Source organism: Carassius carassius, chromosome 17 (genome assembly GCF_963082965.1).
Source record: "Carassius carassius chromosome 17, fCarCar2.1, whole genome shotgun sequence".
NCBI lineage: Eukaryota > Metazoa > Chordata > Actinopteri > Cypriniformes > Cyprinidae > Carassius > Carassius carassius.
Genome location: NC_081771.1, coordinates 8,476,441 through 8,502,015, shown reverse-complemented (window position 1 = coordinate 8,502,015; position 25,575 = coordinate 8,476,441). Strand labels below are relative to the sequence as shown.

General features: G+C 35.8%; 2 protein-coding genes across 2 annotated transcripts in view; both read right to left on the bottom strand.

Moving 5' to 3' along the window:
* The window catches only part of LOC132160932 (metabotropic glutamate receptor 2-like), a 33,367-nt gene extending 29,836 nt beyond the window's left edge, over nt 1–3,531 (bottom strand). Inside the window, exon 1 of the mRNA XM_059570683.1 lies at nt 3,517–3,531. The gene's annotated coding sequence lies outside the window, so the exon portion shown is untranslated. The remainder of the gene's footprint in view (nt 1–3,516) is intronic.
* A 2,562-nt stretch (nt 3,532–6,093) lies between these two features.
* The window catches only part of tex264a (testis expressed 264, ER-phagy receptor a), a 62,467-nt gene continuing 42,985 nt past the window's right edge, over nt 6,094–25,575 (bottom strand). The window contains exons 3-4 of the mRNA XM_059570681.1: nt 12,733–12,906; nt 6,094–7,342 (exon numbers count right to left, since the gene is read on the bottom strand). Of these exons, the coding sequence (XP_059426664.1) occupies nt 7,031–7,342; nt 12,733–12,906 (486 nt within the window). The 3' untranslated portion in view covers nt 6,094–7,030. The remainder of the gene's footprint in view (nt 7,343–12,732; nt 12,907–25,575) is intronic.

Here is a 25,575-nt window from a genome sequence, read left to right as displayed (position 1 = left end):
GATTGTTTGTTTGAAAAATTGGATTTTTACTTACATTTGTAGCTTTTTTACTGTATGTGTGCCTGTGTGTGTATCTGAAGTTGATTTCAACATACTGCATATACAGTATCAGAATGCGCTTTATTGGAAGGTATTTTTACACAATAGTGCAACAGAATGACAGCGACTGAACAAAAAACACATAATAAAAGAATAAAAAATACAAGAAATACAAATAAGTAGGTAAGGAATGACAATATACAAATTGACAATTGTATGGCTGGTATATTACACAGCAGCAGTATGTGTCTTTTTTACAAACACAAGGACATGAGGAAAGCTTCTCCTCTGCACTCTATATGGTCTCTCCCCTCCTTCTCTAAACCTGTACATTATTCATGTCTCAGTCACTGGAGACCCATGAGCTGCTGCATACTGGGTTTCCCTTTTGCCTTTAAACACTTTAATGTAATTCTAATACATCACATTATGAATTTCTCTGACACATACTCTCAAAAGTGTGAGTAAATACACATACTGTACGGTCTTTTCTCCCTGTTGGACAAAGTACACAGCATAGACCCCTCTGTGAATGAACCCCATTACATGTCTGCCTTTAGTTCTAAGCATTTGCATTTGGTTTAATTTTTCTCCCTTTCTCTCAGAAAGTACACACATACACACGTGCCCGCAGCAAAGATGCACAAAAGAAACACAGATCCTCCTGTCTCTGTGCACAAGTCTCTCCTGGGATCTGCATGGTAGCAGAATTTCTTTTACCAGAAGTCTTTTACCAGATGCTTGACAAAAACACACACCATCTGCTGTATGCCTGATGCATTCCAGAGGATCTTAGCATTACCTCAGACTGCCAGAGTGTAAATGAAGACATTCATAAAAGTTTGGTGACATTAAACATCTACTATAATGCTATATGCTGTAAATGGCATTGCACTTAGCAAAGATCATTGATTTAACATTGAAATAATGTTAAATCAATGAGCTTTGCTATTTGGGATAATGTAAATATCATAAGAATGCACCATTAAACAAACTTTGAAGAAGAAGTGGTTTATATTCATCATTTGGTTATCATTCTGCCCATAAAGTCTAGCTAATAAAACCAAACTTTGTTGAACGATAAGAGGGAATTAATCTACTTTATTTAGAAAGCAATCATTTAATCTGTTAATCATGAGGTACTGTAGATTAATAAAATGATGTGTGATTAGCTAGGAGGGAGATGTGATAAGATAGACATCTGTTTAATGAAAACATTCGCTCAACTGTCTTTCCCATTGTCCTCTCGTTAAATGAATTCTGTCATTGTTTATTCTCCCGTCATGTCATTCCAAAACACTCTCGAAATATCTTCTTTTATATTCCACAGAAGAAAGAAAGTCATAAACATTCTAAATGACATGAGATTGAGAAAGAGAACATCCAAATTCTTCACAGTAAGCTCCCACGGCCCAGACAGGACTCAAAGCTTTCTTGCTGTGAGGTGACAATACTCCCATTAAGCCACAGTGACACCCCACTTTACACCTCCATTACTTTTACTATCTTCATTGCTGTAACCTATCAATCATTCCCGTAGCAGATTAATCTCACAAGAAGTTTCCTACAGACATTTGTCAGCATCTGTGATTTATCCCACCACCAAGATGCTTGTTGTCCAGACTGAAAAGCCATTATTTGAATTCTGTGTTAGCAATTCTGAGTTTTATTGTTGATCAGTTTTCAAAGCGGCTGTGTTACTTGCAGATAAGGAATAAGGAGGCACTTTTACACACCATGGCAGTGATAACACAGCTTCGCCCGTGCTCACATAGGCGTCTCCACTTTACTGGGATCACTGAGACCTGAAGGATTGGCTTTTAGTTCTCTCTCCATCTAACTCTTTCACTTCATTTCTCTTTCGCCCCATTTCAGAATTCAAGAATTCTAATAAAATAATTCTCTTAATTAAAGTCAAAATAAATGCAATCCAATTGGTCATAATCAATAAACAACAATAACAACAAAAATAATCAAATATATTTTATCCATCCATTCACACATCATTTAAAAATATAAATACATTCGGGTGATTCATTACTGTTTTTGATTCACTAAATAGAACCGACTCAAAAGAGCCATTCGTTCAGCATCGCAATACATTGATAACATCAACTAAACCGAACGTCATAAAAATCATTCAGTTGTTGAGGGAACCGTTTCGGTTCTCGTTTTCCAGGTTGACTGAGCAGAGACTGCGTGGAGCGATCCTTGACTCTCGCCCAAGACTTCACTGGAGGAGATAAGAGCATATCCGTCGCGAGCTTGAATTATTTAAATCTAACCATGCAGCCTAGCGGTTCTTCACCTCAGTTTTTATTTTTAAACCACAGCTTGATTTGGGCTGCCATGAATTGAATGGATTCTTCTTCTTTTTTTTTCATAAATAGGGACGAAAAATGAAAATAGTATAATGTCAATGATGTTAACTCCCGTATGATGTTATTTTAGGAGACACCAGCTAGACGTGATCAAATCTGCACATTGGGATATAAAGCTGATATTAAAGCCTGGATCTGATCGCGATTTTAAACATTTCAGAGAGGCAGCAAGTCAAAACGCAGGGCATGAATTAAAACAGTTTTTTATTGTGATTCGAGAGAAAGGTTTAGACACATCCACATAAAAAAGACAAGAAGTAGACTGCAAAATAATCAGTTACATAATGTTTACGAAAAAATAGCCTATTCTAAAGGCAATGGTCTTTTTTCTGATTTAAAATGCTGTATCTCGTAAATTTGTTAAAAACGTTTACAGCATACCTCACATGAGAGACCCCCGCTACACTTTACTGTATGATTGCTAATAGTGTCTTAATTGTAAATCAAATGCAAATTTTATAATGCAACACGTTAGAAATATGCCTAATACGAAGTTTCAGGGTGGTGTGAAAAGTCGACAAGCTTTAAGATGAAACGGTAAACCCTTAAAAAGTCATTTTAAGAAGATTCCCCACTTAAACCTTCGACAGACTTGTAATATTTTAATGCGAAGCTTGTTATATCCACTGCTTTTTCACTTCGCGAAACTGTTGGACCTACATGCAACAAGCCACGATTTTAGACAAATGAAGTTGGAGTAGTGGGAATAGGATTTCTATCCACCCAGAGATGCGTTTTCAGACACACCCCGGAGCGGAGCGGGAGTGTTTTGCTATTCAAAGCAATATGTGATGAGATGTAAGATTGTTTATCTGATCTGACGCTGTCTTGTGTTGCCTTTTTGAAAACGTGTCAACCCGAAAGACTTGTGCAAATGAAAACAATGCAATGCGTTTATTATAAAAGAGTAATTTCTTTGTTGTTGTTATTATTATTATTTTGATCGCGTCAGATGTCAAAATGCAATCCATGTTTTAACCAACTGTTAGCAACGCTAAGTTTACCCCTATCAGGATAAGTCGTGCTAACCGATCTCCAAAAAGCATATTTGGTAAAATTATATCAACAGATAAGAATCAGACGATAATCAGCTTACCTGACCTGTCCAGTTAACCCCTCTCATCGACAGATTCCTGGCGGATCTACTTAAAGAAATCCGGTTAGAAGTCCGTATCCTCGCATACAGTTACGTATTACTCTAATGTCGAATTTAAAACATATGGCTGAATTCCAGCAGGTTTCATTCAGCAGGTAAAGTTTGCATTGAGCGCGCTCTTCGGAGACGCTATGCGCGCGTGGAACTGTCCGTGGTGCTGAAAAGACGTCGCGCGCGTCATTGGATTCCTTGAGATTTTTTTCCCACCTAGACAGAATTAGCCTACCTAAAACGCTAAATTACCCTCGCCGCACACAAACTTTTCTAAGTATTACAGAGCGTTAAAGAAACGCATTTGAAGTATCACAGCTTAACCTTTTATGCATAAGTTGAACGCCTATTGACGACTCTAAGAGCGCGTGTGTGCATGCGTGCGTGCTCTGATGGTATTACATTTGCACAGATTTGATGTCTAACCCTGAAACGGTGAGCTCAAAATATCGACTGGATTTCTTCAAATGAAAAACAACTCGAAAGTGGGCATTTGTGCTAGATGCGTTTCCAATTCACCGACCACTGGCCCAGAAACATTTACAACGTAAGATCACTGACCGCATATGGTGAACTATTGAAAAAACTATGCTGACAACAACTTGACTTAGTCTTTTCTAACTGCTCCGAGAGACACAGAATATGTAAATACGCCAAAGACGACAGGTCGTGTCTGTTTTGTCTTAACTGGCCAAGCACCAGTCTGCGACGACGACGTATTAAGGTTGGCTTGTCAGAACCACATCATGAGATCAGTGTCCCATTTCTGGTCGATAGACAAGTTTCAACATGACACGAGAGGAAAGCGCGCGCGAGGGCACGAGCTCCCTTGAGGATTTTCTCAGACCGAACATTGACTGTGTGTTGACCCTCTACACATTGAGAAAGTCACATCCCATCTTGAAATATCAATGTTTTAGCCAATAACTTGTGAGAGAGTTTGCCTGCGAAATCTGTTTAGTTGTAGATCGTCATCAACGTCTTGAAAATTTAAGAAAGATTAATTACACAGATAAGCATAGATATTCCTGGAAGGATACTAAACACGTTCCATTGTAAGTGACAGAATTAGTAAACAGTACATTGATATGTAAAAGAACATATTGTGCAGTGAGCAAAGTCAGACCATTTTAAGAGCTAAGGATAGTTGACCCAAAAATGAAAATATAGTTATTTACTCACCATCATGTTGTTCCGAACATCTATCAATTTCTTTCTTCTGTAGAACAAGAAAGGGGATGTCGGGCAGAAATGTTAGGGACTGACAGCCTCAGTCACCATTCACTTTCATGACGTCTTTTTTTCATGCAATGAAAGTGAATAGTGACTGAAGCTGTCATTCTACCTAACATCCTGCCTTACATGGAAACGACAGTGCTCTTTTGAATTTAAAACATAGCCAAACTCTAATTAAACAATGTCATACAGGTAATAGTGCTACTGTGGCAGTGACTAGAAGTACAAAATAAGATTCAGCCTCGGGTTGTTGTTCATTACAGCAACACTATTGCAAGTGTGATATTATGTTTATGCAATAAGAAGGCAATAAATGAAACATACATTACATACAAAAATAGAATATATAGATCGAGGCCACTTATTGATATTCTGTTTGCTTCACCAATGAAAATCAGTCAAAAAGAGCATAACTCAAAAGTTCCTCTTTTTCTGTGCTTTACTAAACTCACAAAAATCCTGTGACAAAGTGTTCAGCAGATAGAGAACCTGCCGGAGCTTTAGGATAAAGCACTTGTATTGATCTGTATTGTCAATGGCAAAAACATCATCTAAACAAATCTTCAGAGTAACTGCATGCAGAGGAGGACATTTACACAAAAGGGGATTCCTGAGACATAAAATAGATAAGAAGACACTATTCTTATCAGTTAAGACTCAGAACTATAAGGTTAGTAAATTACAGCAGAAAACAGCTAGGGAATTAGGAACAATAATAATACAATAAATAATAGAACTTTGCACAATAAATATATAGACAACCATTCAAAAGTTTAGGGTCAGTATGATTTTTTTTGTAAAGAAAGAAAAATAAATAAATTATAATTTATAATATAACAAAAGTTTTTTTGTCTTTTCTTTTTTTCAATCATTAAGTAGCACAGCTGTTTACAAAATTGATAATTAAAAGATTTTATTTTTTTCTAGATCAACATAGAATGATTTCTGAAGTATAATGTGGCACTGAAGACTGGAGTAATGATGGTGAAAATTCAGCTTTAACATCACAGGAATAAATTACACTTTTGAAAAAATATATTAAAATAGAAACAGTTCATTTAAATGTTAAATATGTTAAAATATGTTAAATATGTTAAATGTTAACTTTTTAACTTTACTTTTTAATCAAATAAATGCAGCACTGGTGAACCTAAGATACTTCTTTTAAAATCATTAAAAAAAATCTTACAGACCACAAACTTTTGAATGGATTTTGAATGAATGTCTTTGTTTAGTAAGAAGGTTGAAGTAGCTGGTAAAGTGAACAAACAAACCACAAACACTTCCCAATTTGCCTTACACATACTTTATATATTCTTGCAGAATCACAATGTAAAAGACTGATCAAATGACCTGCTGAACATCAGAGAGCAACTGTCAGTATCAAAAGATAAAATGGCATATGATACAACTGATATTCAAACATTCTGACACAGTAAGAAAAATATAATCCAAAACAAGCAACAGTCCTTACGCTGAAAACCCTGTTTCTCTACTAATTAGCTTGTGAAAAAAGACAGAAAAATAGAAAATACATGGTAAAGAAAGAGAAAATATAGCCTGATTTACTTGAAAATGTCCTGTGTATTGTTTATATTGACTTTTTCTTTTTTTAAAAAAAACAAACAATAAATCCATTACATGCAGAGTGCACAAATAGTCAAATTAACATACTCCGATCATTAACAACATGCACTTTTTATTCTCTCTTTTTCAGTTCAATTCTACAGCAACAGACAGCATTTGGAATGAATTATTCATGTTTTGAAGCAAACGTTACTGAATACATCATCTGTAGAACATGATAATACATAATAATAAATGTCTGATTAAGCTTCATTTAGTTGCGTTAATAGTGTTATCTCATTTTCTGAATCTGCCTGATTTACTTGCTGCCTGAATGTAGTTGATGATTACCGTGGGAAGACAGACAATAGAGAAAGCCACATAAATAAATCATTTCCTCAGAAATAAATACGAAGCCAAAGAATAATGTGCATTTCATTAAGTCTTTAATAAAGGTTCTAAAAGTGATAACTGCTTGATTGCTGATAACAAAGAAGTAACTTTTTGGATATTTAGAAATGTTAATTTCAAAGACATAGGAAGAAAAAAAAGCCTTTGATGATTTCAAAGACGCAGACAAACGTTCTCCCTCTCACACATGCACCCACACTCACATATGCGCTCATCATTCACCCACATTCCCTCTAATCTGCTTTATCCTTCACTCCTCCCTGTTTCTGATTGTTTCTCCCTCCATCATAGGCTTCTGCTGTCCATTATGGTCTTCTTCCTCTCCTTCATTTCTCTTCTCCTCCTCCTCTTCCATTTCCATGTCCACCTCTTCAAAGGAAGAGCCACTGCCTACAGACTCACTGGACCCCTTGCTCCCTTGGTCTCCATCCTCACTTTGACCCTCTTCCTCACCCAGGCTTGGCTGACAGCTCTCCAGTAACGGGGCTGAGGCCTCCATCACATCTCTGCTCTCTTCAACCACTTCCTGGATCACTGGTCTCAACTTTTTCTCCGGTTCACCTGGAACATAAAGTATATTAACAGGTTAACCATTTAAGATTAACACAGAATCCCTGTAGGCCACGTTTCTTGATAAAAAAAGGAAGTGTTCATATTGTGCCAAAATTGTTCTAATTCTACTCACAAAGAGATCCTTCATTATTATTATTAGGAATAATTCTGAGTAAACAGACTGAGAAATTTGGTTCGAATTTATTAACCCTCAGGTCAACATGGATGTAGATGAGTTTGTTTCTCCATTGGAACAGATTTAGAAAAATGTAGCATTACATCACTTGCTCACCAATGGATCCTCTGCAGTGAATGGGTGCCGTCAGTTCAAACAGCTGAACATACATCACAGTAATCAACAAGAAATTCACACAACTTCAGTCCATCAGTTAATGTCTTGTGAAAGTGAAAAGCTCCATGCTTGCAAGAAACAAATCCATCATTTTAACTTCAAGCCGTCCCTTCTGGACAAAACATGAGTCTACAATTAATAATAGTGGAAAAGTCTATCGCCCTGTTGTCTTCAGACATCAAAATCACGTTTGTTTGGAGCCATTTTAGACTGTTTTGTTTTTTGCTTTTAAATGGTTCAGGATCTGTGCATATTTCTCTCTCGATTCCGATGAGGTGAGTTTTTCACTGGAGAAAGCAATATTATGGATAAATGAATCCTGTTTTAGCTGGAAAAAACAGTTAAAAGTCAAAAACTTCTTAATAATGAATTTGTTTCTTATAAACACACAGCTTTGTCCTTTACAAGACATTAACTGATGGGCTGATATGGATTATGATGATGTTTCCATCAACTGTTTGGACTCTCATTCTGACGGCACCCATTCACTGGAGAGGATCCATTGGTGAGCAACTAATGTAATGCTAATTCTCTCCAAATCTGCTCCCATGAATAATCAAACACATCCACATCCCAGATAACCTGAGGATGAGTACATTTACAGAAAATGTCATTGTTGGGTCAAGTATTCCTTTAAAATCCATAAAAACGTTTGATTGCTCAAAATGCTCTTTATAGTTATAAAATGCTCTAAGCTTAAGATTATAAAAATGTTCTTCATACTAAGAAAAAATGGTTCTTTTAGGAATTATTAAAGGTTCTTAGGGGAACCAAAAACGGTTCCTACATGACATTGCTGTAAAAATCCACTCTTGGAATTTTTAAGTTTAAATGATTTTTAAAAATAAGCTAATAAAAGTTTAAAACTTAAATTATAAAATTAAAGTCCTGCTGTTAGCGCTAATAGCCTTCGGGGATCCTTTAATGGCATTTCAGCATCAGAGGGTTACAGTCATTTACTAACAGCAGTATAATTGCAAGAAGCTGTGCTGTTATCATGACACACACCAGGTGAGAGCTATAATTGCCAAAATGCTAAATATAAGCTAAAACAACCCCCAAAGGCTGTGTTTGAGCCAAATTAAAAATGCCTCCAAAGGGATTTCAAATATTTAACTCAGAATTAAAGGTGAGGCATCAGTAAACTGCTGTGACTCTGTTGGGGGAAAAAGGAATTCCTAAACGAGGAATAGAAGCTTCATCAATTGAATTTAGTGGTCACCACACAAACATGCTAAAGTCACAAAGACCCAAAGCAGTTGTTAACATTAAGTACTAGTTATATTATTATGGCTGTACATAGATAAAATTAAAAAAATCTATTAATTACAAAAAATGCTAAATTTATTGTATTTATCAATTGTTACCAAAAAAAAAAAACTAAGAACGCAATACATTATTGTGGCAGACAAGTAAAGCATTGAATAAATATAATCAATAAACTGATTATTTTATTGGCATAATTGAACATAAGCCTAATCACACACCACAATTCTTTTGAAAATTTGGTCAGGAGCCAATGATCTCTTCGTAAAGTGTCATTTAAGAGGGTCAAAGCAGCAATCATTTGATGAAACAATTTTAAAATGCTTCAAATGAACAAATAAAGTGACGGACGGATATGGATGAAAGAGGGAGGGGAGGAGGAAGTAAGGAAGAAAGAAAGGGAGAAAGAATCTACACTGTGAGTCTAATACCAGCTATTTAAACTAGAATAAAACTTAGCATCTGGCCTAATTTCTTTTAGGACAGCAGTGAATTTGACCTCTCATCCCTCCCTGCCATTATTATTTTAGATGGAAAGAAATGATCCCTCTCTCATCTAGCTCATCTCAACATATTAGATATGGCATCTCAATTAAGCACCAACTCTCTGCTCATTGTGAAGCTCCACACCGGCAGAAAAGAGGAGCAGTGAGAGGAAGACCTCTTCAAACCCCATTAGGTGCCACAACACACCTTATATTTGCCCATCTCATAAATATGCTTAAATGTCATTCATTTTAAATGAATCCTCCCCAAGAAGCCTGAATGAATGTTTTTTTTTGTAACAGTAATATACTCTTGGTCAATGGAAGACCTACTCAGCTATGCAAACCATGACCACAAAATATGGATCTATATGCTGGAACAAATAATATTTTATGTAGACTTCTTTCAAAATTGTTTATATATATTAATATGTATTTATATATTTATATAAATATACAAACACAGACAGCAATATGTTTTTAATAATATTTTTTTTCAATTTCAAATTTCAATTTTAGTTTTTTTATGTTTTATTCTATCAAAAATATGGTAAAAGAATAATATTGTGAAATATTATTAACATTTTAAATAACTGTTTTTATTTATTTATTTTTATATATATTTTAAAACGTCATTAATTCTTGTGATGGCAAAGCTGAAATTTTAAGCATCAAATTTCACATGATCCTTCAGAAATCATTATAATATGCTGATTTTGTGCTCAAATATTATTGGTACCCATCTATTAATAAAGGTACTTATCATCATTGTGGATTGATTTATTTGGAATCAATGATACACATTTTTCCAGGATTCCTTGATGAATAGGAAGTCCATTGACTGGCATTTATTTGAAACAGAATTTATTTGTAACATTATAAATGTCTTTACTGTCACTTAGTCAATTTAATGCATCCTTGCCGAATAAAAAGTAAAAAAAAAAAAATCTATTTTCCCCAGACTTTGGACTAAAACAGAAATTGTTACACAAACAGTTCATTTAAAACCTACTCGTAAGACAGCATGTTCCTTCCCAAGTCCAAGTCACCACAGCTAATTATACCCTCTCACCCAGAGTATGTGAGAAACCTTTTAACAACCCAAAAGGGCACCGCTAAGATTAGACTGGGCTTTCCGGTCCTGGTGAATTTGCCTGTACTTGTCCTTCACATTGTGCACAGTGTACCCTTGGTGCTCTTGAGCGCCGTGACACTGGAATTAGCTCTGTTCACAGCTTGAATGACACTCTCTAAAAGATCATTGTCACATCTGAGAATGGTCATTTGTGAGCAGAACGTGATGCTCAGCGGGTCCCTAATTCACCAGCACTATCCACTTTTCCTAATCACTTTCCTGGCCCTAATAACTCACCTTATCGTCATTATCGGGTTCAGTTCTAGACAGATCCTGGCCTGCCTGAGTCTCAGAGTGTCAGACCACAGGAGACTGACAATATGGAAAATGAGACACAATGGCCATTAACTAGTATAATATGAGCATGGTAATAAATAGCATGGTGATATTGAACAAGTCACAATCTTTTCATTGAACACACTGTCTACAGCAGGTGTTAGTAGATAGAAAAATCTAAATGGCAAAGAAAAATATTATAATACATGCTATATACAGTATAATACATATAACAATCTCTCTTCATAAATCAATTGTTCAAAAAAACAGTTTTGGCACTAACACGTCAAATATTTGATATGTGGGGATGAACTTCTAGTAGAATCTACTTCCAGGCTCCCCAAATGGTTTGAAATCTCAACAAAGTTGAAGCATATCTTTCCATGGAAATCCTCTTAAATCGCATTTGCCTGAATTAGTTTCTAAATTGGGTCCAGTGGGATTGTTAGCCGAGCTTCAGGATTTCTGTTCAGTAAAATGTTTCAGACGAAAGGGATTTTGAATGGGGACAGGACTACGTAATGATAGGTACAGTAAAAGAGAAAGAGCCCATCACTAACACTGTAACAAAACCAAAAAATTAATAAAAGGACATTAATATAAGTAAACGTTAAGTGAACATGTGAAGTGCTGCACGTTTATCTACTGCTATGGATTTGGAATGAATAAAAGTCACTACACTTTCACACTTAACTCACTGAATGTGTCCAATAAGCCTGAAATACCCGAACTGAAATCCAAGCTCAGTCCTCAGTGCGTAAATCTAAAGTTCTTTGGTTCATGTTAAAGCACCTAAGACAGGAACAGGAATGAATGGAGAAAGAGAGAGAGAGTAAAAGCGAGATGAACTGCCATGCATTCACAACCTGCACTTGTCAGATCCAGCTGAGCAAATGTGATTGAACGGCCTTTAATTAAGAGAGCTGCAGGCTCACACGCAAACACACACACACACACACACACACACACTGAGTTTAGCTGTTGTCCCGCTGGAGTAATGACTCTGTTTAGCTGGGCAGAGCAGAAAACAGCCCTCAGACTTTAGCATCAATCTTTACAGCCATTTGTTTTACTGACCACAGAGTGAATTGACACAACTGCCGCTGTGACGGAGCAGTGCTCTTTCATTTCTCTCGGTTTCACAGAGCTTGTCGGCTCACAACAGAGACATAATATGGCAGATAAGGTGTGACTACTGTGTAATTGCTCTGGAATAAATGCACATGATGAATGAGTGCTCATGAACACATTCAGGCAAGCACTCACACGCTCTTTTAATGTTGCTGGCAGGTTCTGACAGATTTATAACATCTGAAATGAGGGTAATAGTTTGGGATCCTAAGCAGAAGTGGCTAAAAAACTGGACATTTAACCTGACAATAACTTAAGCCACTTGTCTGTAACTACATAGATATTACTGATATTACTACAAGATATTACTGGATATATTACTGTGATATTACTGGACAAGGGATGAGAATCAAGAGACAGCTCTTATTGAGAATTGTTATGGATTGATTTTCATGAAGCTTGCATTTTTTCACATTGTGATATATGTAACACATATGCTTTGCTTTGTACAATTAATTAATATAATGTTGTAATTGCATACTGATAATAAAAAAATAATACTGGTCTATATTTAATATTAAAAGAAATGTTTTCATTTTATTTGAATATTCTTTTTCAAGAAAATTCATACTGATTATTTTTGATGATGATGATGAAGGTAATAATATTAGCAATAACAATTATTATATTTTTGAATTTAAACATTAAATGTTTTCATTTAGTGATGTTTAAAGCAAATTAATACAGATTATTTATTAAGAAGTAGAATTCTCATCCTTATACTGGACAGATGAGTATAGTAACATACCCGCTGCCAACTCTGTAACATCAGCATCTTTATGCTCCACTGTCTCCTCAGTGTCATCAGATGTTTTCTTCTCAGGCAGTTCAGGCACACAGAAGTCCACCTGATTCTCCAGAGGACACATGTAATGGATCAGATCTCCTTTGCATATCTCCAGTAATGGGTACGCATTCAGACTCCTTTCCTAAAAGAAAAAAAAAAAGACAGAAAAATCATTAACGTTGCATACTCACAATGTCACAATTCATGCAGACATGCTGCAGTCCTGAATCCACCGAGGAACACTGTGTCAAGAACATTTTCCTTTAAATAAATCTATTTCTCCTTTTATATTTCAAGCAAGAAGGAATATCATACAGATTTTAATGACAGGAGAAGTAAATAAAAGAATAGTCAGCTATACTATTCCTTTTAAAAATCCTTTTGAAAGTCCATTTGAAAAAAGAAAAGCTCTTGCATTTTATCAACTGATCATATACTCAACTGTAAATTTCTCATGCATTTCACCTCATCCATTAAACTGTTGGCCAACAAGATTCAGCCATTATAATAATTTTTGGCAACATAATAGCTATATAAACAACAAACCATGAGTAGTGACACCAAGTTATTTGCTCTTTAATACATTCAGTACTAATAAATTATATTCATTATTGCTATGAAGGGAACGCTGTCCTCTGCAAAAGACCTTCAGTGATGTCCCACCTCATTACAATCAAACTTAGGTCAGACCTTTACTGATCAAACATACCAGCCTCATGACAACTTTGCAGCTGGACTTTACGCCAATTATTCTGCTTTTAATGAAGCAGACTCATTAAGGATAAGAGCAAATGCCACTGTAATGATCTGAAAGTCCAATGCAAAACCGCAAGCAGATCAGGCTGTTGTGCACATAAAATCATTGAGAGTAAAATCGTGAACTAAAGTTAAGACATTCAGGAGGATTATTTAGAAAGAACAGCTTTAGCATGTTTAAACAACAGGTCCAAATTATTTAGGAGTAAATAAACCACAGTCACTTATCAAACCAAAGTATTACAGCTTTATTTATTCATTTCTGCACAGTAAGCCATGAATATATTTTTAGATAGTAGTATACTGTATATCGTAAAGCTCACATAAAACCAACAACTAGAAGCTTATCGTTTCAGATTACATTCAAATAAGAACAGATTTAAAATGCATGAAGTAACAATATATGAATATTTGATATGACATGTCATAAAACATTGTTGAGGTTTCCCCATTGCAATGTATGGTAATAAAAATGCAGATGCTAGAAATAACAGACAGGGCTGCAATATTCTTTTGCACTGTGAATGATTTGATATATATAAATATATATATATATATATGTGTGTGTGTGTGTGTGTGTGTGTGTGTGTGTGTGTGCATTTATTTATTTATATATATGGAAGATGTTATGTTCTACCGAGCCCCCAGGATAGAACTGTGCTTCCATAATTGTACTGCCTCTTCATGCTGACAGTTTTATTTTGATACAGTAATACTGTTTAAGGCCCATAGAAATGACAAGTACAGGCGGAAACAAACACATGTACAAATGTGCACAGGTGAATCTAACAGACATATGCTATTCATTAACAGAATAACTTCATAAGATTTTAAACATTCATTATAAAACCGTCACACAGAGAGACAAACCTTTCAAGTGGAAAAATGTTAAAGATCTGGAAAACATTAGACTGAATAATAATTTCATTTATCATTTATCAATTTCAAATATAGTACTTGCATGATACTGCTGCTTTGGACAAAAACTAAATATTATATATAATATTTAAAAAAAATCTTTAATGTAGGCGTTTTGCCAAACAATTTCGTAATTTGATTTTCAGGCCAAGTATAAGACTCCATCCCAAGAAGACAGTGAAAGGACTGAATTGTAAAGAAAAGCTGAAGGTGTTTAGCAGTTTCATATTTCTCTCTCATTGCTAATTGATTGGTTGTATTCTAATCCTCAGTAAAAGAGTCCTGCTCTAAGCAGTATGAATGACCTGATACATAAAGACTCCAGCCCTTAGGGGCACACATGCAAATGAGAGCGCATCTCCTTGAACCAGGGGTGATAATGAGTGCGAAAGGAAAAACAAAGACAATCCAATCCACACTGTCTCACCCATGAAAACAATGACGGCACCAAAGCGAGAAAGAAGAATAAGCAAACTGCACAAATCTGTCTGTAAACACTTTAGTTCCTTTACCGTCAAGACTTAACATTGTTGTATTATATATTTAGGTTATAGACATTTCTAAAGTCACTATGGTCTTTTCAAAGCTTTCAGTAGCACCATCTGATTGCTGTTCATCAACTGCGTCAAGTAGCACTGCAGTAATAACTAGCTTCCAGACACCTCATTAGTGTAACAGCTTGTGCTCTCCATCGCGGCTCTAAACTACACTTTCAGACAGACAACAAGAACTTAATAGTCCAGTGTAAAAAACACAAGAATTTTAAACAACTTTCACACTTAATCTAATAATGAATCTAATTAACCCCTATGAAATGTAAAATAATAATTAATAAAACAAAGTGTACACAGCCAACAAGCACACTACAGTAGGTATGAAAGAGCCAGTGGCGCTTTGAGCAGGAAGCTTTGTGATAATTTTGACTGCTTTTGTTAGCGCTGTAGATGTCATGGGAAAAACAAGTAATATTGCACTTTAACAGTTTATTAACAAAGACCTCAATATTATTTGCGACTGACATATACGCTCATATGATCATAACTTGTAAATTGTACTGTCAAATACAAAAAAAAAAAGAAAAAAAGGGGAATGAAACTAGTGATGTCTGTTACATTTCACTTACAAAAATTGCCCTTAAATAATCAATATAACTTTATAGAGCTTTTAAAATTTGGTAATAACCATTATTCAATTTAACAACTACATTTTGCAGCTAATTTTAATCTTTAAAAGGTGAGCATACATTTACATACAGATTGGTGGATATTTTTTTTGTGAATTATGCCCAGCAAAACTCTTCACAATAAACATACTATTCAAATGTGTTTTTTTGTTGTTGTTGTTTTTTTTTTTTTTTTTTTTACAGATTTTTACATTTTTTAATTAAGCAAAAATGTATTCAGTGACTGCAATTGTTGATATATTAATACATTTATAATGGTGCAAAATATTTTGATTTCAAATAGATGCTGTTCTTTTCAATTTTCTATGCATTAACAATTTTTTTTAAAAAGTGTCAGTTTTCACAAAAATATTGAAAGGCAAGTTTATATGATATTCTGGCCCCTAAATATGTGTTGTGATAATAAGCAAATGCCACTAATTACACTACAATTCTTTAATCGGTATCATAGAGTATAATATAAAATAAACTCACATGAATAACCCTGAAATGTTTACATATTGCACAGACATATGTCTGCCATCATAAAGCACCTGTATAATTTTGAACGCATAGCAGAAAAACAGCTGAGAAACTGACATCAATATAAATAACACCTGGTTCCAGGATCATCCATCTCTTAGAGCTCCTTTATTATGTTGAATATCTTTTTTTCTATCCATTGCAAAAATAAATAAATAACTAGCCACTAAATTAACCAGGCCCGTTATAATTGAAAGTGTGCTTCCGGCATGAGCAGTTTTAATTACGCACCGACAAAGCTCTATTTTCCTAGCTGCTTTGTGTGTGAAACCACACCCTCGGTGGTGGCTGCGGGGCGAGTGTTACCCAACACAACAAGTCTGCATGACTCCACTTACCCTGAGCTAGATGGGGTGCAATCAGGAGATAATGAAAGGGAAACATCACCTCCTCAGCATGATGGAAAGTGTCCTGTTTATACGAGCAAGCAATCATAAGAGCTCTCAAAAGCGAATTCTACAGAACAACAGTACTGTTGATATACTGTCAACAGTGAAGTTCAGTTACAACAGCATCTTCTTCAAGTTAGAATTAAGCAAGTATGGCTGCAGCCTGCTTAAATCAGCCAATAGGTGATTTGCAGGATTTTTAAGAAGGTTTAGCTGCTCTCCCAAACAAGGTCAAGCTGGTGTCTAAATGGTTTAACTAGTCAGCCAGCTGGGGTTGCATCCTTTGCATGTTTTATATGCGATGCTATTAAACATCTGGCTGAAACAGATTAACTGATAATTATTTTCAAGTTAGGGACAACATTTTAAATGAGCATTAATTTTTGGCATTTTTCAATCTATTAATAAAATATACATAAAAATAACCAAAATTCATTGTTTAAATGCATTGTTTACAGTAAATTTAGGCATCACAACATTATAATGTCTAGTATAAAAAATGAATACTTATTCTGAGATTTGTTAAAGTCACATTAAATGTCACATTAAACATTGTTATTAAAAGGATAGTTCACCCAAAAATGAAAATGTTTTCATCATTTTCTCACCATCATGTCTTTATAAACTTCTTATAATTTTCTTTCTTATGTTGAACATGAAAGAAGAGATTTTGAAGAATGCTTGTAAATAACCAGTCGAGGATCTCCTTTCCCTACTGTGGAAGTCAATGGTTGGGGTCTTCAAAATTCTTTTAAATATCTTCTTTTGTGTTCAAAATAAGAAAGAAAATTATACAGATTTGGAACAGCATGAGAGTGAGTAAATAATGACAAAATGTTCATTTTTGGGTGAACTATTCCTTTAAAGATTAACTTAATTTGAGTATTAGCCAAAGGCAATGATAACCTATATCCAGTTTCAGAAGCTACTGTATTTATGCAATACAATCCTATCTCCAATATTGGATAATAAACAATATGTTACCAATTTATCAAGTATCCATACTATAAACAACCAAATAGGGCCAGCCTTACATCTTGGAGAAAGGCAGTACAGATCCCGGTTATATTTTCATATTTAGTGTAAAGAAAGTAGAAATGGCATTAAGAAACGTTTAGGCCAGAGTCTGCAAAATCCATATGAGCACTACATCTCCAACGTGTCAACAGTTATCCACTAAGCACTGGCCCAACTCTATTCATTAAGTGTAATGGTATATCATTTAGAAATGTCTATACATGCTGAAACATGCTTGCATCAGAGGTCATGAGGATTTGATACCTGTCCAAGACTTCAATGTACAGCCATACAGATAAAAGGTTATTTATTCCCCATTGACAGGTGAGATTTGTGCAAAGAAAGTCAATGTCTCCTGATAGATCCCTGTATTCCTGCTATGATTCAGCTCCGTCCAGGCCAATTACTGCTTCATAGATCAAGCTGTCTAAAGTGTGCAGCACAGTAGAGCACACGTGAAACAGCTTTCATCTTTAAAAGAGCTCTCATCAAATCCTTCCAAAACAAAATCACTTCAGTACATGTTAAACTTGAGAATGACAAAAAAGAAAACACAGAGATGGTGAAGTTGTCCCGGGTTCACTCAGGGCCGTCATTGTCACAACAGCGCTAAAAATAGTTTTGAAATCAGTTGTAATAAACCTCTTCGTGTTTGCTGTTAAACATCACTTTTCACTTGAAAGGTGTGGGTGTCTGGAACAGATGTGTGCCTGCATGACAAGTAACCATAAATAATAATGGACTAAAACATGTATACAACCTGGAAAAAGAAGCATGAATGAAAGTAGCAGCATTAGTATAAAATATAAAAATAAATGCAAAGGCACAGAAAGTCCAAAAGGACACCCATTTTTTCCTCCCACTAACCAACTGCCATTAAACCACAAAAACCAAGGTAACAAGTGAGATGCACAAGATGGAGCTGTAAGTCAATGCCCTTGTGAATATGAATAGCTGGTTTCATTTTTACTACCACAAGTCATTCTGTACAGGAGTTTCAAACAAGAGGGGTCTGCGGGAATTGGCAAAAATAATTGTTATTATACATTTCTAGAGTAGCGTATTTGTTAGATCCAAAAAAGAAATATGTTGAATTCTGGATAGCTGGATGTGGACGAGCTGGCCTTGACATTAATGACTGGAACTCTATTCTCCTCAAACTATAAAACCTACTGTCTAATCATATTATGGTTTAAAGGCTGATCAAGTGCTTTGGAAGGCGTCCCTGCTTCAGCCACATTCTATTAGCAAGACCTTCAAAGTAGTGGCCTGTATTAAGACATCACTGTTGAGTCTCTTCCTGTTTGCTGTCAGAGAGTGTTGTGATTGTGGGGCTGGACACAGAGATGCAGGGGACGGGCAGAGCATGACTATCTAGTCACGTGGAGTGCCAGGCGAACCAACATTTGCAGCAGTGGTGACAGATGAAACTCAGCAGGACTCCACCGCACCGCACAGTAATGTAAGAGTTTCACACAACAAGCCACAAAACCATCTATAAAGGCTGGATAAACCTATGGATCTTTTGGTTTTCAAGTCCAAGTCCTTTGCATAAAATAAACAATGAGAGGTGAAATGGAAAGATAAAGGTGACTTCATGAGAGAGAGAGAGAGAGAGAGAGAGAGAGACAACTGGAAAGCCAAACTGATTACAAATGCAAGGGGGCCTTCAACTAATTGGGTTTTCTACCCTGGTCTACTAACGTTTTCTTAAGAGTGAATAGGCAGGTTAAAAATCAATCAAAGGTAAATTAAGTCCATTAAGAATTAAACAACATCCAGTAAAGCTTAACCAAAATTTCAGAACAAATTACAAATGAAGTATGAGAGCTAACATGCAAAATCAACCTGGTTGTAATCCACTGGTGTTGGGAGAGAGAAAAATACCGCAATTCCTCAAATAAAAACCGGTAGTCAAATAAACGCCGGGCCTCTCATAGTGGCCGGGGGCGTGGTCAACACGGACAAATAAAGGCCGGTCTTAAATAAAGGCCGGTGGAAAATTTGTGCAGCAGAGCCAGATAACGAACGTACACACCCACTGCCGCAGAGGTTTCTCGTTCTCGAGTCAAGAACCGGTTGCATCGGTTTTCGGATCACCAGTACACTGACTGAACCGAGAAGCGTTTCTGTCGGACGTGTCCGATTTGAGAACAGAGGAGCTGATGATACTGCACATGCGTGATTCAGCGTGAAGCAGACTGACACATAGCGCGTCTGAACCGAACTGATTCTTTTGGTGATTGATTCTGAACTGATTCTGTGCTAATGTTATGATCTCTGTCCACTGGAACACGATCGCTTTTAATTTAAAACGGGATATTTAAAACTGTTACTAATCAAACAGATGGATTTCGAAATAAAGGCCTGCCTCAAATAAAAGCCTGCTTCAAATAAAAGCCTGTTACCATTTGCAGTTCAGGTAAATAAAGGCCCCGGCTTTTATTTGAGGAATTACGGTATATATATATATATATATATATATATATATATATATATATATATATATATATATATATATATGACAAATTACAAACATGGAAAAAGAGCAACTTAGCAAGAAATAATCTTAGTAACTAATAAAATTTCACCAATATTTGTACTCAAGAAAACAAAGATTATTGAAATGAGTTCTACATGAAACGTTTAATTCAATGTAATTTAATTCATGTGTTACTTGTCGTTTCTCTGTAATTAGTTGTGTGAACATTTTTTCAAGGTAAATCCTATACCCAAGATATTTTTGTGTACATTTTGCAAGCTACAGCTTGAGAACATATTTACTTGTTCAGCATGCTCACCGTGTCATCAAAAATATTATTTATACATTACATTTTTTAGGAGCCGTGATGAGCTAGTTCCTATAAACACGCACAGCGTTAGAGGAAGTCTGCGAGAGAGAATCCGAGGAAGAGAGTGACAGAAGGGGAATACTCCAGGGAAATGTCGTGACTTTGTTCTTTCAGGCAGCTGCTCCATGAATTTGTCTCCTCCCACAAACAGAATATGAGCACTCACAGGTAAGCACATCCCCAATCTCCCTCATCTCCCCGGGCTCCCACTGTTAATACACACATCTCTCAGCGCAATCACAGTCCAGTCACAGAGCCGAGAGCTGCTCCTATCAGACAGAGTCCATGTGAGACAACAAACCCACATTTCAGAAGGCATATTTGATGCAGCTACTATTAGTGTTGTCCCAACTGCAACTTCAGTGAAAAACAATCTCAGTAGCTGACAATACCAGTACCAGTTTTAATAGCGCTGTGCTCTCTCCAACAAGGTTTCAAGTAAACTTTAGAATCAAAACCGTAAGGTATCTTGTGGTATCTTAGTATTCCTATATTTGTTCCATTTATGTTCACTTAGTGGATGGTTATGGCAGCCAGGTTAAGCAGATAAATAAAGTACCACTGCACTAAAGTCTGTTCAGGGCAAAGTGGATGCCCTCAAAACAACACCAACCCACCTGCTCTTTTATCTCCAGTTTGTGACAAAAATAGTTCACAGAGCAGAGAGGAGGTATGCCACATGAAAGGTGTTTTAACAGTAATTTTACACTTCCAAAAAGTGAATATTAAAAAAAGATTATATTGCCACACAGTTTGGGAACTGAGAACCAGCTTAGATTAGGTAAAATAGATTGATAAGATAAAGATAAAGATAAAGATTTAGCTTAAGTCAAAATCTAACAAAATTTAGTGTGGTTTATGCTCCTTTTTAAATATTTGTATTTTTATTGAAAAACAACACAAACATAGTGAATAAGACGATCATTAACATAATCATTCCTTTTGATTTCCTTACGTACTGAGCCAAAGAATATTTTTCTTTTGTAAAACAGCTCATTTCAGCAAACCCATCTGTATAAAAAAGTAAACAAAATCTGTAATCATGTCCTTCAAATCATTCATTCATAAGGAAATGCAGCTAAACTCAGCAGGAGCAGAAGGAGGAGATGAGCATCATGAACAGTGAGCGACTAGACATGCCCATCAAAAGTGAGTGAGAAAAAGGAGGCCTATCAGTCACCTGCGGGCATAATAAGACAAGAGGACAGCAGCTGACAGCACTCGCATCTACTTGTGAGACAACAAATGAGGCCGACAGTCCACTGAATAATGAGGCAGAGGTCAGAGAGAGGAGGAGACGGATAGTTCAGGGAAGAGAGAGAGCGAGGGGCCATTTAAGTCTCATATAAAGAGTGACAGGAAGTAGCTTCGAGACCATCTCAACAGAATGCCCGCTTCCTTTGCCCAGGAGCTTCAAATGCAAGGTCTGAACATCCTTGCTCACAAGCTCTCCAGTTATAACAACAGATATCCCTGCCTATTCTTAGACCAGCGATTTCTTACAAGGATCCCCAGGCAACATACAGATGCTGGAATTAATACATTCACAAATCATAGTGACAATTGGCGACAGTCCCCAGAGCCCTTCCTCCCATGCCTATTTACTTTCATACATGGTCACACACTCGCGGACACACGGATCTGTGAGAACAGAAGCAAACTCCATTTCACACCTCCGGTGCTGTTCAATTCTGACCATCCCTTGCGGTCTCATGCTTGAAGAGGGCTGTATTTTTATCTTACATGATAACACCTTTATTCTCCCCTCCTTCATCCACGTGGGCATGTCCGAACCGGCGACAGAGTTCTGGAAGTTTTCTCTTTTTTTCCATTCAGAACAAATGAACCCACTCGGGATGGCGTGTGCCTGTGCGGATGTGCATCTCTGTGAAGCGTGTCTGGGTATGTGTGGGTGGGTGTGCACTCCGTGTACCCTGCCGATCGATACGCCGTGTTTCCTGATGAACAGTAATTGTGGAGACTTAGCTAACTGCAGTGCCTGAGTCGACACAGGAGTCAGTCCTAAATCGATTGGCTGAGCTGAGGGAGAATGTAGCCAATCAACACTGATCAAACAGTCACAGTTCATTATTCTGAGATGTTTTGGTGAATGTAAATAAATTATCCTACTGTTCAAAGTAAAGTCCCAGTCATATTTAAGCCCAAAATCAAAAGGCAGAAAAAGCTCATTATAATTTTGGCATTGCTCAATTCTTTCAAACTATTTTAATGATAAGTAAACACCCTTTAAATTTGCTTTACTAATCATTTAAAACAGTAATGTAAATCATGGTGTTGGAATCAATATATGTATATTTTAGTTTTATCACTACTTAAGTTATTAACAATAATATGTATTTTTTTAAATATACATAATGCTATTTTTTTCATGATATAGTGTAATGAGACTATTTATTGAATCAAAAATCAAAAACACATTTATTCAAATTGCTAATGGAGTTTTAATAATCAGTATGATAATAACATGTATACACAATACCAGTCAAAAGATTTTTTGAACAGTAAAAATTGTAATGTTTTCAAAGAAGTCTTTTCTACTTACCAATCCTGCATTTATTTGATCCAATGTACAGCAAAAACAGTAAAATGTTGAAATATGTTTTACTATTTAAAACAACTGTTTTCTATTTGAATATATTTTTAAACGTAATTTATTCCTGTGATTTCAAAGTTGATTTTTTTGCATATAAATATATATGTAAATTAATATATATTTGTAATGTAAATATACACATATTTATTAAATATATGTTATGCAAACAAAAACATTTTGGATGTGATTAATCGCAATAAATCATTTTGACAGCACTAATTTACACACTACATTATACTACAACATTAAAAATATTTTTCCCATAGATAATACATAATAATGGAACATTTTTCCATAATAATGGAAAAATCTAAATGGTTATAAGTGGGCTTAATTTTCTTTATTAACATATTTATTTATTAACATGCTTTTGACTTTATGATGAACTCAGTCATAGTATAAAATAGTGTTTTTACAAAAAATGTATTCCAATAATCTTTGTTTTATTTACAACTTTGAAAGATCATTTTTGTAGTGCAAAACCACACCTGCCGACAAACATATCCACAGATGATTTTCCTTGAGTTTCAGACTCCTTTATGTACTTACATGGAAAAACATGAGTGCATGTTTTGTGCATGGATCAATGTTTAATTCCTGGAGAGTCTGTCCTTATATAAATATCTCTGCACTAGCTTTACAACCCTTTCTTTCCCCTAAACACATATACAATACAGCTCAGCACAAACAAATCTGTTTGGTGGGGGACACATATATTCTCTCTGCAACCTGACGCACATGCACAATAGTATGTGTAAACAACTAATTAAAAATCCATTTACGCTTGGCATTGGTAGGAGAGACATTTACTCACTCACACACACACACATTTTCACTCATGGCAAACCAGCAACAGTCCCAAACCCTACAGAATGAGCAGTATAGTGAAGGGAAATTTTTAGCTCATCTGGTCTCATGACTATATGTCATCAGAAAATGTGCTGCCGTTGGTGTCAGGGTCAGCTCTGCATACTGGACATACATTCTCATCCCAACAATCTGACAAGGATAGTTAGCAAGCAGACAAACAGGCGCTTGACAGTCATAAATATGGACACGTAGATAGATGGAAGCCTTGTATTAATGGCTGTCAAATGGTTTCTATATATCCTAGATGTTATACAGTTACGAGTTTTTCATCTTTACCTTTCTCCATTTATGTAAAAAAAAAAACACCAAAGTGTCCCAGCTACAGCTGGTCTATTAAAACACTTGAGACATCAGGATTGATTTTTGTCTGAGCTCTAAGGGCCACAGGGTGGCATGATGATGACAAAAGACCTGGAGAGTATAAAGACATTTCTGGCTCAATACTCTTAGTGGTTCTGAGTCTGATTGTAGACAGTAAAGGCGGTAAATTGCTGAATTCTTAAGCAGACGACAGGAAGGTAAATAATTCTGCAAAGAAAAAGCCATGAGGCTTCTAAGGTGTTTCCCACAGAATTTAGAAAAGAACATTCAGATATTACATTAGGAGATATTATCCTCTTCAGAAAGCTTTGTGTCTTTAAATCCCTTGTGCCTTAAAGGAACACTCCGCCGTTTTTTGAAATAGGGCTTATTCACATTATTTCCTACATTTAGATAGGTGGGCAAATGCATTTTTGTGTCAGTGCATGCATTGTTTTAGTTTGACTGGGTCGGCGTTAGCTTAGCTTAGCACAATGAATAGAATCCTTTGTTGCCAGCTAGCATGGCCTGAGTAAAAGTGATCAAAAAAATTTAAAAAACCCACCTAATTACTTCTTGTGGCCTGCGTATTCACAACGAGTACAAATAGCGATCCAGATTAACACTAGGCGATTTCCTAGGCAGATATTGACTTGGGACTATATTATGGGGAAGCACAGGCGAAGCACTGCTGCTTAGGCGAAGCACTGCTACTTCGGCGCAGAGATATCACACAACACATGAAATCCCACGACTTCCGTCAACATACCGGCGTGAATAGTAGCTGCCTGGCTATTTTCCTTAAAGTACACGAATGGCGATGAACATGGCTGATTTTGACACTATCAGTGTTTCATGTAGGAAGAAAAGGGCTCCAGCCTACATTCTCTACAGATACTACCAGTGCTTATGTACTACTCAGTCAACTGACTCATCTTCTCTGACAGTACAGGATCTATAATAATAAAAATATATAAAAAATAATATATATATATATATATATATATATATATATATATGTATATATATGTATATATATATGTATATATATATGTATATATATGTATATATATGTATATATATATATGTATATATATGTATATATATGTATATATATATATATATATATGTGTGTGTGTGTGTGTGTGTGTGTGTTACATAAACAATGAAGACCGTTCTGCTACCTCCTTTGGTCAAAATGCTAGTAGCCTTCTCCTCTCTAGTAGTAATACTAAAACTCCCGAGTCTAACTCGGTGAGAGAAATATAGCTAGCTAACTTACCCCTCGGTCATTTCATTTTACAGGTTCGTAGTCTAGATAGTAGTCTAGTCTATCCGTAGTCTAGTGCAGCATCTATTTTACATCCGAATAAAAACACAGACTAACATA